Genomic DNA, 13,490 nt, shown 5'->3' with positions numbered 1-13,490 from the left:
TGCAGCATTATCGGCCTTGGAATTGTCAAACTGACCTGTAGTATCGTCAAATTGAGCTGTTCATGCTTGGTTTATGAACATATGGGGGTAGAGTCATCTATCTTTATCTCTGTTATTCCGTCATGCAACTCTAGATAGAGAACCAAAGTTTTTTTGAGTCTATGTACTTATTTTAGGCATCATCTGAGTTCCATTTCAATACGTCGATCTAGATGATATCAAGGCCTTTCTTCCTCATGAAGGAGTAGAGACCTAGCTTTCATTTGTCTGTTAAAATATAATGTTATACCTTTTGTCCTCGAGAATCGGCTGGGTATAGCGGGAAAGAGTTTGACTATCTAGTTACATATCACATAAGATGGGTACTCCTGATATTGTCTTGGGAATTATCAGTATATAAAGTAGTGTACTGGACTCCATCTACATAAGTAGAAGCATTCAAGAATCACTTGGCAGTTCTTATTTCAATTTTCCGACTCTCATCTTGTAAACTGACTTAACCGTAATACTTATCCAAAGATGCGAAAGTTGAAAGAGTTTCGGTAGTTACACTTTCTGTCTCGTGTAAGAAAGAGAGTTGCTATATCACTTCTTAGTAAAGCTCATTATTCTCGGGATAACATATTAAAAAAAAAGAAGAGAAGAGTTCGTCAATCTTAGACATCTTATGTTCTGGAAAAAACATACCAAACCTCATTATCCTCAGATATATAATGTTCTGAAATTTCTCTTTGGGGTTCCCATCTCATTATATAAAGTTAGGGTTTTTCAGGTATCACTTTGGTATTTTCTAGTTTCAACAGTGTATTTCTTCAAGTTACTGATAAAACATTGTAATTTCTTTTGAAGTTAGGATGAGTTTCTTGATTGCAAATCCTTTGGTGATCAGGTGTTAGCGACTTCTTCCACTTCTTTTCAGGTGACAAGCTTGGTTAAGAAGGGGGCAAACAGAATAACTCTCAGCATTGGTGATGGAGCTAATGATGTAAGTATGATTCAAGCTGCTCATGTTGGTGTTGGAATAAGTGGACAGGAGGGAATGCAAGCAGTGATGGCTAGTGATTTCGCAATAGCTCAGTTCCGATTTCTCGCTGATTTACTGCTTGTCCATGGACGCTGGTCATATCTGAGAATATGCAAGGTTTGCCTTTACTCTTTGTTCACAAAAAATGTATGATATCTTTTGGGGTAAATACTGATCTAGATGTTTTTTCATGCAGGTTGTCACATATTTTTATTACAAGAATCTTACATTTACCCTGACTCAATTTTGGTTTACCTTCCGGACTGGATTCTCCGGTCAAAGGTTCTATGATGATTGGTTCCAGTCTCTCTATAATGTGATGTTCACAGCTCTTCCTGTTATTGTTCTTGGGCTTTTTGAGAAGGTATGTAATAGTTATATTTTGTTGCTGCTAAACAATGAATGATGGCAATTAAGTCAGCTTATTCTCTAATTGTTATGTTATTCTTTTGTTGTCTGTTGCTACATCTCTATTGTGTATTTAGGATGTCAGTGCTTCCCTCTCCAAGAAATATCCTGAGCTATACAAGGAAGGAATAAGAAATACTTTCTTCAGATGGAGAGTTGTGGTCATCTGGGCTTTCTTTGCAGTATATCAATCATTGGTCTTGTATTATTTTGTAATTGATTCGAGTACAAAGGGCATGAATTCATCAGGCAAGATATTTGGCCTGTGGGATGTCAGTACAATGGCTTTCACTTGTGTTGTTGTAACTGTCAATTTGCGTCTGCTTATGATGTGCGACACAATTACAAGATGGCATCACATCACTGTTGGAGGGAGCATATTATTGTGGTTCATTTTTGTCTTTATTTATTCGGGTATTTCCTTGCCAAAAGAACAGGTGAGTTTAGTCACTTATGTAATGTATTTTTGTGAGTGTTCATATGCTAATATTTCTGATATTTCTCCCCACTGCAGAAGAATATCTATTTGGTCATCTATGCCTTGATGAGCACATTTTATTTCTATCTCTCTCTGCTCCTTGTACCTGTTGCTGCTCTTTTTGGTGACTTCATTTATCAGGGGTAAGTTTTTTTTTTTAAAGTTAATTTTCAAGTCCTCTTAACTAATATTATGATAGGTATTTTATGTGTCGAAACAAAGTTATTTTTGGTATTTCAGTATTGTGGATTTAGCTGGACTGTGTTACTATATTGTCAAATCAATCTGAATTTCGTTTGAAGAAAATATTAGTCTACTGATAATAAAATTTGTTTGTGCACGAGAACACCCAACCCCATTTGTGTAACCATCCTGCCAGTTTAATTAAGCATGAACCAACATGCAGTTGAACCATTTGCAACTGGCTCAGGCCATACTCTGCCTTTCATTGATTACCACAAATTTCGTTTTTCGGTTGGATTCATGCTGCTGGATTAACTTTTTATTGCTAGCTCCTTGGATCCAGTGTTTCCAAAGTTGAAAAGTTAAAACAAAGGTGCTGAGGTCTATTGTTTTGAGCACCAACTGCAAATAAAGCATGAGATTGATGAGAAAAAGGCACAAATAAAAGAGAAAAAAGATATGATACTAAAGATACTAGCAATGCATGAAAAAAATGATTTGAAAAAAGTTATAGTTAAGTGCAATAGTTATTATCTTGTGCAGCCCTCTTCAACACAAAGCCATGGTGGATGAGACCCCCACACTAGCATCTTAATGCTTGTACTGAAGCACTCCCTAAGCGAGAACCAGTGCAGATGCTAGGTACCTTGAGCAGTTGATTAAGTAATATAATGTGAATAAGATATCACTCCCTCAAAGACTTGCCAATTAACTACTAGAGTAATGCTTTTTTTTTTTTTTTTTTTTTTTTTTTTTGAGAAAGGTAACAATCTTATAGTAAGTGAGAGCACAAAGGGTGTGCTGTTAGCCATGTTTATATTTCAAAAAGCAAAAAATGTCCTTGTTCGTCTTAGACCTCTATGGTGTCTTAACAGTGAAACCACATCATCTAATAATTGTTTACATAAAAAATGAAACAAAAGTAGACAATTTCAACTTAATTTTCTGGATGAGATTTGCTAGATCCTTCAAAACAACCTTGTGTTTAGGGGCAGATCCACCGTTGTGGTACCAGGTTCATCTGAACTCGGTAATTTGAATCAAAGCATAAATTTATGAGTAAAAATTCAATAAGCTTATAAACAAATTGTAGATATGAACCCATAACTTTAAAATCATAACGGGTAAATGTGAAGAACCTTAAAGGCTGAACCCTATGGGTTCAAATCCTGGATCCACCTCTGCTTATGTTCCTCTCCTTCCATATATTCCTCCAGATGCAAGCTGAAACCATCTTCCATCACTTTTTCTGCACAATCGAACTTCCAGAATAGATCCAGCATGTTAGTAGGTCTGCAGGTTTGTGGGATTTGTCTATGTTATACCTTTCATACTAGGGCAGAGCTGCCAAACGATATCAGTAACCTCACTAACAATAGGATGCATATCATTCATGACAAGTTCACCATAACTCTATAATTAAGAGTTCACCAAGCATAACCACAACAAAATCACAAGATTATCTGAAGAAAACATCACAATTAGAAAAGAAGGAAAAGAAAAAAATCTTTGTAATTCTGTTGATCTTCTCCTATATGTTATAGAATCCTTAGAACCTCCAAAAAGTCTGATAGAAACTTCCATTATTGGTGTAAAGAAGGAAATATAGATGATGTAATTCAATTGGTAGATTTCCTAGGATCCTTGTAATTAGTTTGAGACTTTGCGTTTCCTAGGCTCATTGTTGATTTTCTATTTGGAGGTGGCCAGCATAGCCCTTCATGCTGAGGAATACAAATTACCAATTTTTTTTTAAAAATAAAAAAATAATCTATGCCTAAGTATGAGAAAATATGGAAGGACTGTGTCAAAGTGCCAAGCCCAGTGTATTGCACTAACTTGATGATTCCAGGCTACTCTGGAGTTCATGCTTCAGTTCCCTGGTTGTATTCCGTGCAGCGCAACTTTGATAGAATGAACATAAATTTTGCATAGGCAAGGCCGAATTACTAATTGATCGGACCACTGGAACTAGATTTCAAGAATTAAAGTATTGGTCCATAAAGCATGTCCAAAGTTCATATAGATCATGAACAACTCTGCGAAGTAAGGTTATGTGTTACTTTGTACAAATTGTTTCTCCCAACTCTAACTTCTAACATCTCTTGCCTTAATTCGCACTATCTATTGCATCTAGTTCTTGTAATTTCAATTCCACTCAATTGTTTCTTGCTCCATGTCTTGGCCCTAAATAGCTCCTTTAGCTCCATTTGACCCTTGAATTGTACCTATATCACAATAATCCATTACTTCAGCTACTTCCACAAACAGATCATCGAACTACCCATTCAAACATAGGAAATATACATAAAACATACAATATAAAATTCAAGTCATCACTAGTAAGCAGACCTAGTGTTTCATCCTATGAAATGAACCAAACAGAAATTCTTAAGATGTAGCATACTTCTAGAATACCTTGCTATGCCCCAAGAATTAGTCTGTCAATCTATCCTGCTAAGCGTGGTGGTTTAATCCTATGAAGGGGGCATGGATTACATTGTTCGCATGGATGCAGTTTTGCTATGTCATCTCATTCACAGTCATTATAATTCCAATCAGTAGGATCTGCTTTATTCTTTGAATTAGGAATTGGCACAGATAATGTTGATTCCACTGGAAGCTTGGTACGACCAAAAATGACTGTCATATTTACATTCCCCCCCTTCCAAATCCCTTATATGCTCTTGCTTTTAATATGTTAATTTTTTGTTTTATAAAACAATTGAAACTTGATAGTCTTGCTTTTGCCTAACATTACTAGTTGCTTTTTCCAGGGTTCAAAGATGGTTTTTCCCTTATGATTATCAGATCGTTCAGGAAATTCATAGGCATGAAATTGACAGTAGGATGGGGTTACTAGAGATTGGAAATGATCTTACACCTGAAGAAGCAAGGAGTTACGCAATTAGACAACTTCCCGGACAGAAATCAAAACATACTGGTTTTGCCTTTGATTCACCTGGGTACGAGTCATTTTTTGCATCTCAGGCTGGTGTCTCGATCCCCCAAAAGGCATGGGATGTAGCTCGGAGAGCAAGTATGAAACCACAGTCAAAGCTACCTCGAGAAAACTAACTTCCAGATAGTACAAATTTTCCTCCCTGAACATTAATGTACTTTTTTGACCCAAGACAATTTAGCTTATAGTAGAATTAGATGTGTAATATCTTGTCATCTAGTTTTATTCTTTCACACACCTTACTCGCCCTTGTGATTTTTTGGAATATAGTCACAATTAGGTTTAGAGAGCTTGTAGTAAAATCAGTTTAAGAAAATATGTACACTATCTGGAAGTGGAAGTAACTGAAATCTATTTATTGATAGCTTGAATATTCCTAAGAAACATGCTTAATATATTACTCTTGTTGTAGTAGTAATACAATGGTTGTGTTTGGATAATGCCCCCCCCCCCCCCCCCCCGACCTATGTGCCTTTGGTCAGAGGTGAATCTAGGATTTGAACTCTATATGGATTTGGACTCAAAATTCTACCACATCCCGTCTAATTTACTTGATTTGAAACCTATTGTTTGTACGGTTAGTAATTTCTTGAACACATACATGGTCTAAGCCAAAGTTACAGGGGTTGTAATAGTGTTTAAATTTCAGGTCCTTCATTCTTGCTCGACGTGTTAGGTAAGAACATGAGTATGAAATCAATAAATAGAATGGACAGACGAACTCTTGAATGCGTTTGGTAATTGTTTTTTGAAAATAGTTTCTAAACGAACTTTAATATTACTAATAACCACATCCATTGTTTGGTAATTATTATAGCTTAATCATTTTGTGATATCACTATCTATTACAAAATACTCAAATATGTCAATATCAATAGCTATGACTTACATTAGCTTCACCTATATGGTTTATATAGAATAGGTCAAGCAAGTAGTGTAATTTGATGGATGTAAAAATAGGTCTATTGTTTAAAGTATTCCTTATAGGGTTTGGAAGTTGTTATCATATATCAACCGTAGTGGAAGGGTTGATACCTTGAAATCACTTCTCGTAATTAAAACAAAAATTTCATCGATCAACAATGGCATGTTCTGAACCACATTGCTAGATTAAGACTATGGGTGTGTTTGGAAGGAAGAAAAATGTTTTCTTGGAAAACAAGTAGATTTCTAACTTATTTTCTCATGTTTGGTAAGTAGAAAATATTTTTTAATGTCTGGTTGGTGTATGAAAAATATTTTCCAGCGTGAGACTAGAAAATACTCTTTAGGAAAATAATTTCTGATCCGAAAATCAACCCCGATAATTGATCTAGGACCTAACCCTGACATTCGAACTAGGACAAGACCCCGATGATCGTTTCAAAATCCGACCCTGAGATCTGACCCAGAAAAATATTTTTCAAAAACAAAATCATTTTGACGGGGTGGCGACTGGAAGGATGGGGTGGGGGTATGGGTGGCATAAAAAATGAATATTCTTCAAAAACAATCTTTTTTAGACTGGGGTGACCTGGGTGGGGTGTCGGGGAGGGGGGGGTGGCATAAATTTTTTATTTTTTTTAGATTTGAAATATTTTTTAAAAACAACCTTTTTAAATTTTTTTTTTAATGGAGTGGCCTGGGCGGGGGTGGCGTAAAAAATGAAAATTTTTAAAACTTGAAATATTTTTTTATTTTTTTTTGACTGATTATCCTGGGTGGGGGGTGACATGTGAGCTTGGTGGGGGTGGCTGGGGGTTAGTTTGGGAGTAGGGGTAAAAATATATTTGAAATTTAAAAAATAAGAAAATTTTAAAATTTATTTATTTTTGGGATGACAAGGATTGCGTACGACATACGGGGTAGGGTAAAAAATATTGAAGGATGAAGTAGAGTTTTGGAAAATATTTTCATTAATATTTTAAGGGAAGTCATTTTCCTTAAATTTGACAAAAATGAGTTGATATAAAAAACATTTTCCAAAGCATTTAAGCCAACAAAACATGAAAAAATGGAAAATATTTTCCATACACACCCTATATATCACATTTTCCAAAGCATTTAAGCAAATGAAACATGAAAAAAATGGAAAATATTTTCCATACACACCCTATATATATTTTAAGGGAAGTTATTTTCCTTAAATTTGACAAAAATGAGTTGATATGAAAAACATTTTCTAAAGCATTTAAGCCAACAAAATATGAAAAAAATGGAAAATATTTTCCACACCCTATTGAATCCTACTGATGTTCAACCTTTGACCGGGCCTATTGGTGCTTGTGACTTTTCCAATTTCAGCTTAAATAAGTTAGCTTCTCTCTACTCATGCCACTTTAAATATCAACCTTTGTATAGTACATATACATGGGGCCGTAAACGCGGTCTCATCTGACATCTACGCCCTCTAATTTTGGGTATATATAAGTAGACACTTAAATTTTTATGGAGTTGAACAAATAGACATGCATGTCCTACTTGATGTCCTATGTGACAATTCACATTTTATGAAGCATCCTATGTGGCATCCTACGTCTAATATGCCACGTAAGACTCATGTGTTTACTTGTTCAACTTTCTACAAGTTTAAGTGTCTACTTATACATACACGAAATTGCAAAACACATATGTGATCTAATACCCAATTAAAGGATATATTATATTTTATATATTATACCAAAAGTATATTAATAGGCATAGTGTTATAGTCAAAAAGTAGAGATAAGATACTAAAACAAAACAGGTACTATATATAAGTTCATTCGTGCTGCTCATTTATGTTCAAGATTAGTTGAAATCAAAAAAACAAAATAGAAAATGGCGCATTGCAAGTGACTACGAGAGGAAGAGCTGAGGTGTATTCAAAATTTAAATTTTGTACATTTATTTATGAGATTATATCATTATTTATATTTTTTAATAATTATTTTCATAAATTAGGTCAAAATTCTTGTTAAAGAGGGTGATTAGACATAAAAGTTCCATAATTTTATTCCTCACTATTGAATAGATAATAATTGGTTCAAAAGGCATAGAATCTTGGGTCTAAAGACCACCTTTATATCACATGTTCGCTTATTCTTACTTTTAAAACCCTCGAATTTTATTTAATTAGTTGTTAGATAGTGCTAAAAGTTGTCATGTACGAATCACCAAAAGAGAATTAAGATTTCTTAGTATATGATAATTTGCTAGCATATATAATAAAAGCAAATTCAAAATTTGAATTTTTATGTTAGAGTATGATATATGATATTCTATCACAATCTCTAAAATTTTATCAAGTTCAAAATGTATTATTTATATTTTATAATTAATTTTAAATATATAAATACAAAATGTGAGCCCAAATAATATACGAGTAATTTGGATTAAACCATCTTTTACACATTAGATTCGCTCTTGAACATAGAATTACACTGATTTTACATCAAATTAATAAATGCATATATAATATGTATTTGCACAAAATGTCTATCACTTATTTTTGGTTAATTTAATCACTTGATCATGACAATTACTTAATATAATTTGTCATAAATATATGATGTAGGTAAATTAACCTAATTCCAAATGGAGCTATGCCTTTAAACTTGAAATTGAAGCCATTAAAAGAATTTGATTCTCCGACACAATTTTTTTTAATAAGTGTTTTTGTTGGGGTTATTTGTGCTGGATAAACCATGGCATTAGGACTTAAGTATTTGTTTTTACAAATGGAATAATATAAAAAGAATGTGTGCAATAACATTCCATAATCCATGGAATCCTATGTTCCAATGATCCATGTATTCCTGTTTAATACAACTCAATCTACATTTATTATACAAATCAAATTACTTTATAACGACGTTATTTATCTGGTACAACGACATATCATAACTATTATAACGACATGTTGTTCTATAGATCATATATAACAACCAGTGGTGGACTCAGAATTTTTGTTCAGGGGGTTCGAAAAATAAAAGTATAAACGTGTAAATATGCCTTTAGAAATGGAAACTTTGAATTCTTTTGGGTTTATAACCAAACTTTTAGCATATTTTTTAAAGTAAAAAAAAAACTTGAAAAACAGAACTGAAAATTAAAAAAAAAAAACTAAAACTGAATAAGATAAAAATGAAACGCTTTCACTGGGATTCGAACCAGTGACGTACAACATAATTTTTGGGATACTTGCCACTGCACCATCAATTTCTCTTTGTTATTGAGGGGGTTCAAAATATATATATCTATAAAAACACATAAAATTTACCTTATATATACTGTGTAATTTTTTGCCAAAGGGGTTCGGGTGAAACCCTGGATACCACGTGGGTCCGCCCCTGATAACAACAATGAAAAAAGAATTCGAAAAGAAAACTTGAATGTTATATTATAAAATATTATTATATAGAAAAACAGTTATAGAGAGATTTAACGATTTATTTGATAAAGTACAATGCTATTTTACTCACGTTTAAGTATATTTAAATATATTTTCAATTTTAAAAGAGTGAGCATGTATATGATGGAATTTAATTTACTGCCTACAACAAAGAGTGGTTTCAAGTGAGTTAACCTCAAGCACAATAGAAAGTAGTATTATTAACACCAAAACTTGCTAAACACAATAAAAATAAGTTATATAGAAGATTGAAACACCTACTTTTCAGAGTAGTAGACGAATAAGGAACCCTAATAATGAGGGTATAAAAACAAATGCAAGAATATTATATCTAGAAGATTGTCTTATGTTAAAGAAATTCAACAATCTCTTCTAATTTTTTTAATTAAATTGCAGTCCAGGGACCCTTTTTATAATCATTAGTAAATCAATATAACTAAAGAAGTCCAATGGTTTAAAATTGAACCGTAATCGATAAACCAATCACAAAATTGTTTTATTGATATTGGATTATCGAATTAATGATTAGTGAACTGATTAAAATTTTATAGTTAATAGTTTATGATGCGGGACAGATCGCTCAATTTTTGTATTGGGTAAATCGTTAACGCGCTAAGAGTTATCATAGTCACATTTTTATCGTAAGTATATATGTTAATTAAATGTTTATGTGCATGCACCCTCAAAATTTAGACTTTCATATGTGTCTCACTGCGATTTGCATTTACAGTATTATTAGCATAAGTAGGACTAGAAAAATTATTTTGCTTGATGGGAGATTAATATATTGGTGAGAGAAAGTGAAATAAGGGAGCATGAAATGATGGAGTCAATACACCGTCAGTTAATTACTAATCAATATCAAACCAACTAATAAGTTATTGGTTGGGCTCGCGGATTAGCATATAAAGGGAAAAAAGTCTGAAATATATCCGAGCTTTGATCGAAATTGCTGTAACAATCCCAAACTTTGGGCATGATCTATTACCCCTGCACTATTTAATAGTGTATTTCAAAGATATATAAGTGCCCAGCTAGACAAATTACTATGTATAATGATGCAATATTTATGATGTCCATGTGGGCACCTATATATCTTTAAAATACACTATTAAATAATGTAGGGGGGGTAATAGGTCCTGCCCAAATTTTAGGATAGTTACAACAATTTCGGTCAAAGTTCAGATATATTTCGAACCCATTTCCCTTTAAAATACGATATCCAATAAGCCAAATTGTTAAGTATAATTATACGCATGATTTTTCCTATAAGAAGCCCTAGGGTCAATGGCCCAAGACTGAAGATTAAAAAAGAAAGACAAGCAGATAAAGGCCAGGTCCAAAAAATTAGACCCAACCAAGAAAAAAGTAGAACTCTTTTTTATGTGTCATCGTATATCCGAGGTCCGACAATCTTCACCTTAATTCTCACCAATGCCTGAACATGTTGTCGGAGGTTTATAACCGAAATCGCCGCCTAGCAGTCCTTCTCCTTGGATGATCTTTAAGTTGGAGCCTCATCGAATCCACGATGACATATGCTTATCTACTTCATAGTAAATAGGTTTATATCCCTTCTCTTTCAAAGTTCTTCTCACTCCTCCATTGTTAGGTTTCAGGTGGTTGGGGTTTCTCATCCCAAGGAATCGAAGAAAGAGAATGTTTTTGTCTAAATTTAATTTCTTTCTTGGTACATCTTGCTCTTTCTTTCAATTTTTGGGGTTCATAAGTTTCATATATTAGAACTTACTACATTTTTTGTTCAGATCTAGGTGAAACCAAAAAGGGATACTTCTCTCTACTTCATTAGGGATGATGTTGAGCTCAACTCTTCCTGGTCTAAGATGATCCTACAAGCCTTTTTTTTTTTTTTGGAAAAGTGTATTTTTGATAGCCAGAGTAGGGTAGCCTAGCTAATTTATCCACAACTATAATTGTCACGTTCCGAGTCTACATCCTGGACATGACCGACACTCGAAATTATTTCTGGTCCAAACGAACCCTTGGCCTGTAATGCTATAATATTAAACATTGACTAATGCAGTAGCTGAGATTTATAGTAATGTGCTAAACTGAATAATGAACCGATCTTTTATAAATGAAGAACATTAAAACATCCGAGAAAAATCTTGAAATAAAACTGAGACTATCAATGTCTATGACTCATAACTGTGTCGAATTAAGGCTCTAAAATAATTGAGATAGATAAATCTACTGGGAAAACTATCTACCTGAAAGCTAACACAACTGAAGTGAATAAAATATGCTAAATCATAACTGAAGTCCTCTGAATGCGAGAAGGACTCAACCAAAATCGGATCAAGACCTTGCTTGGCTTTCACACCCGACACAAAAGACGATTCAAAACCATTATGAACCATAACAACACCTTCATTAGAATCAACCAACCTAACACCCAATCGGGTCAATCTATGAACATAACGAACCAACTCTTTCTTATCATCCTCAACATGAGAGACACTACCCATTTATAGCCGACTAAGAGAATCCGCCACCACATTTGTCTTGCCGGGGTGGTAGATGACACTTTTGTCGTAATCTTATAGCAATTCAAGTCACCTTCTTTGCCAAATATTTAGACCCTTTTGCTTGAACAAATATTGTAAACTCTTGTGGTTGGTAAAGACATCAACAAAGACACCATATAAGTACTGCCTCCAGATCTTTAAGGCAAAAACGACTGCCATTAGTTCCAAATCATGGGTAGGATAGTTCTTTTCATGAATTTTAAGTTGCCTTGAAGCATAAGTAATGACCTTCTCATTTTGCATAAGAACACACCCTAATCCTATCCTTGAAGAATCATAATAAACAACAAACTCATTGGATCCTTTTGGTAATTAAAGTCAACACGGGAGCGAATGTAAGTCTATCTTTCAATTCTTGGAAACTCTTCTCATACGCTTCCGACCATAAGAACTTAACTTTATTTTGGGTCAATGCCGTTAATGGAGAGGCAATTAAAGAATGTCCTTTCACAAACCTTCTATAATAACCAACCAGATCCAAAAAGCTTCTAATATCCGAAGGGGATAGAGGTCTACGCCAACTCTTAACTGCATCTGTCTTCTTAGGATCCATCACAATATCCTTATCAAAAACAATATGACCAATAAAGCCCATGAATCTCAACAAAAACTCACACTTACTAAATTTTGCAAAGAGGTTTTGGTCCTTGAGGACTTGCAACACAATCCTCAAATGATCGACATGCTCATCCTTACTCCTTTGAGCAAATCAAGATGTCAGCAATAAACACAATCACAAATATGCCTAGATATTGCCTAAATACTCTATTCATCAAGTCCATAAATGTGGACGGAGCATTAGTCAAACCAAATGACATTATCAATATCTCATAATGACCATACTGTGTTCGAAAAACCATCTTTGGAATGTCATCTTCCTTCACCCTCAATTGGTGGTAACCCAATCGGAGGTCAATCTTAGAGAAGTAACTCGCTCCTTGGATAATAAAAAAAATAATCTATCCTTGGAATAGGATACTTATTCTTAATGGTGACCTTGTTCAATTGTCGATAGTCAATACACATGCGAAGTGAACCATCATTTTTATGAACAAACAAAACTGAAGCACTCCATGGAGAGAAACTCGATCGGATGAAATCCTTATCCAATAAATCTTTCAATTTCTCCTTTAATTCCTTAAGTTCCGTCGAAGCCATACGGTATGGAGGAATAGAGATAAGTTGCGTATCTGGAAGAAGGTTACTACCAAAGTATATTTCCCTTTTGGGAGGAACATCGGGCAAATCATAAAGAAACACTTTCAGAAATTCATTCACAACGGGGACAGACTCTAGAGTAGCATTTTGAGAATCTCTATCCATAACAAAAATGAGGTGATACATGCAACCCTTAGAAATCATTTTTCTGGCTTTAAGACAAGAAACAAACCGACCCTTCGGCATATAATTTCCTCCTTTCCACTCTAGGACGGGCTCATTTGGAAACTAAAACTTGACCACTTGGGTTCTACAATCAACAAAAGCATAAAAAGAATGGAGACAATCCATATTAA

General features: G+C 34.0%; 1 protein-coding gene across 2 annotated transcripts in view; it reads left to right on the top strand.

The window, feature by feature from the left end:
• Positions 1–5,469, top strand: part of LOC125834246 (phospholipid-transporting ATPase 3-like) — a 33,341-nt gene extending 27,872 nt beyond the window's left edge. For both annotated transcript variants that reach the window (XM_049513413.1, XM_049513414.1), the window contains exons 23-27: positions 920–1,141; positions 1,221–1,388; positions 1,510–1,869; positions 1,947–2,053; positions 4,871–5,469. In XM_049513413.1, the coding sequence (XP_049369370.1) occupies positions 920–1,141; positions 1,221–1,388; positions 1,510–1,869; positions 1,947–2,053; positions 4,871–5,171 (1,158 nt within the window). In that variant the 3' untranslated portion in view covers positions 5,172–5,469. The remainder of the gene's footprint in view (positions 1–919; positions 1,142–1,220; positions 1,389–1,509; positions 1,870–1,946; positions 2,054–4,870) is intronic.
• The last annotated feature ends 8,021 nt before the right edge of the window (positions 5,470–13,490 follow it).

Source organism: Solanum verrucosum, unplaced genomic scaffold (genome assembly GCF_900185275.1).
Source record: "Solanum verrucosum unplaced genomic scaffold, falcon-dt-bn FXZP01000026.1, whole genome shotgun sequence".
Taxonomy (NCBI): domain Eukaryota; kingdom Viridiplantae; phylum Streptophyta; class Magnoliopsida; order Solanales; family Solanaceae; genus Solanum; species Solanum verrucosum.
Note: the sequence above shows the minus strand (reverse complement) of the source record. Positions and strands in the feature narration are given on the sequence as shown.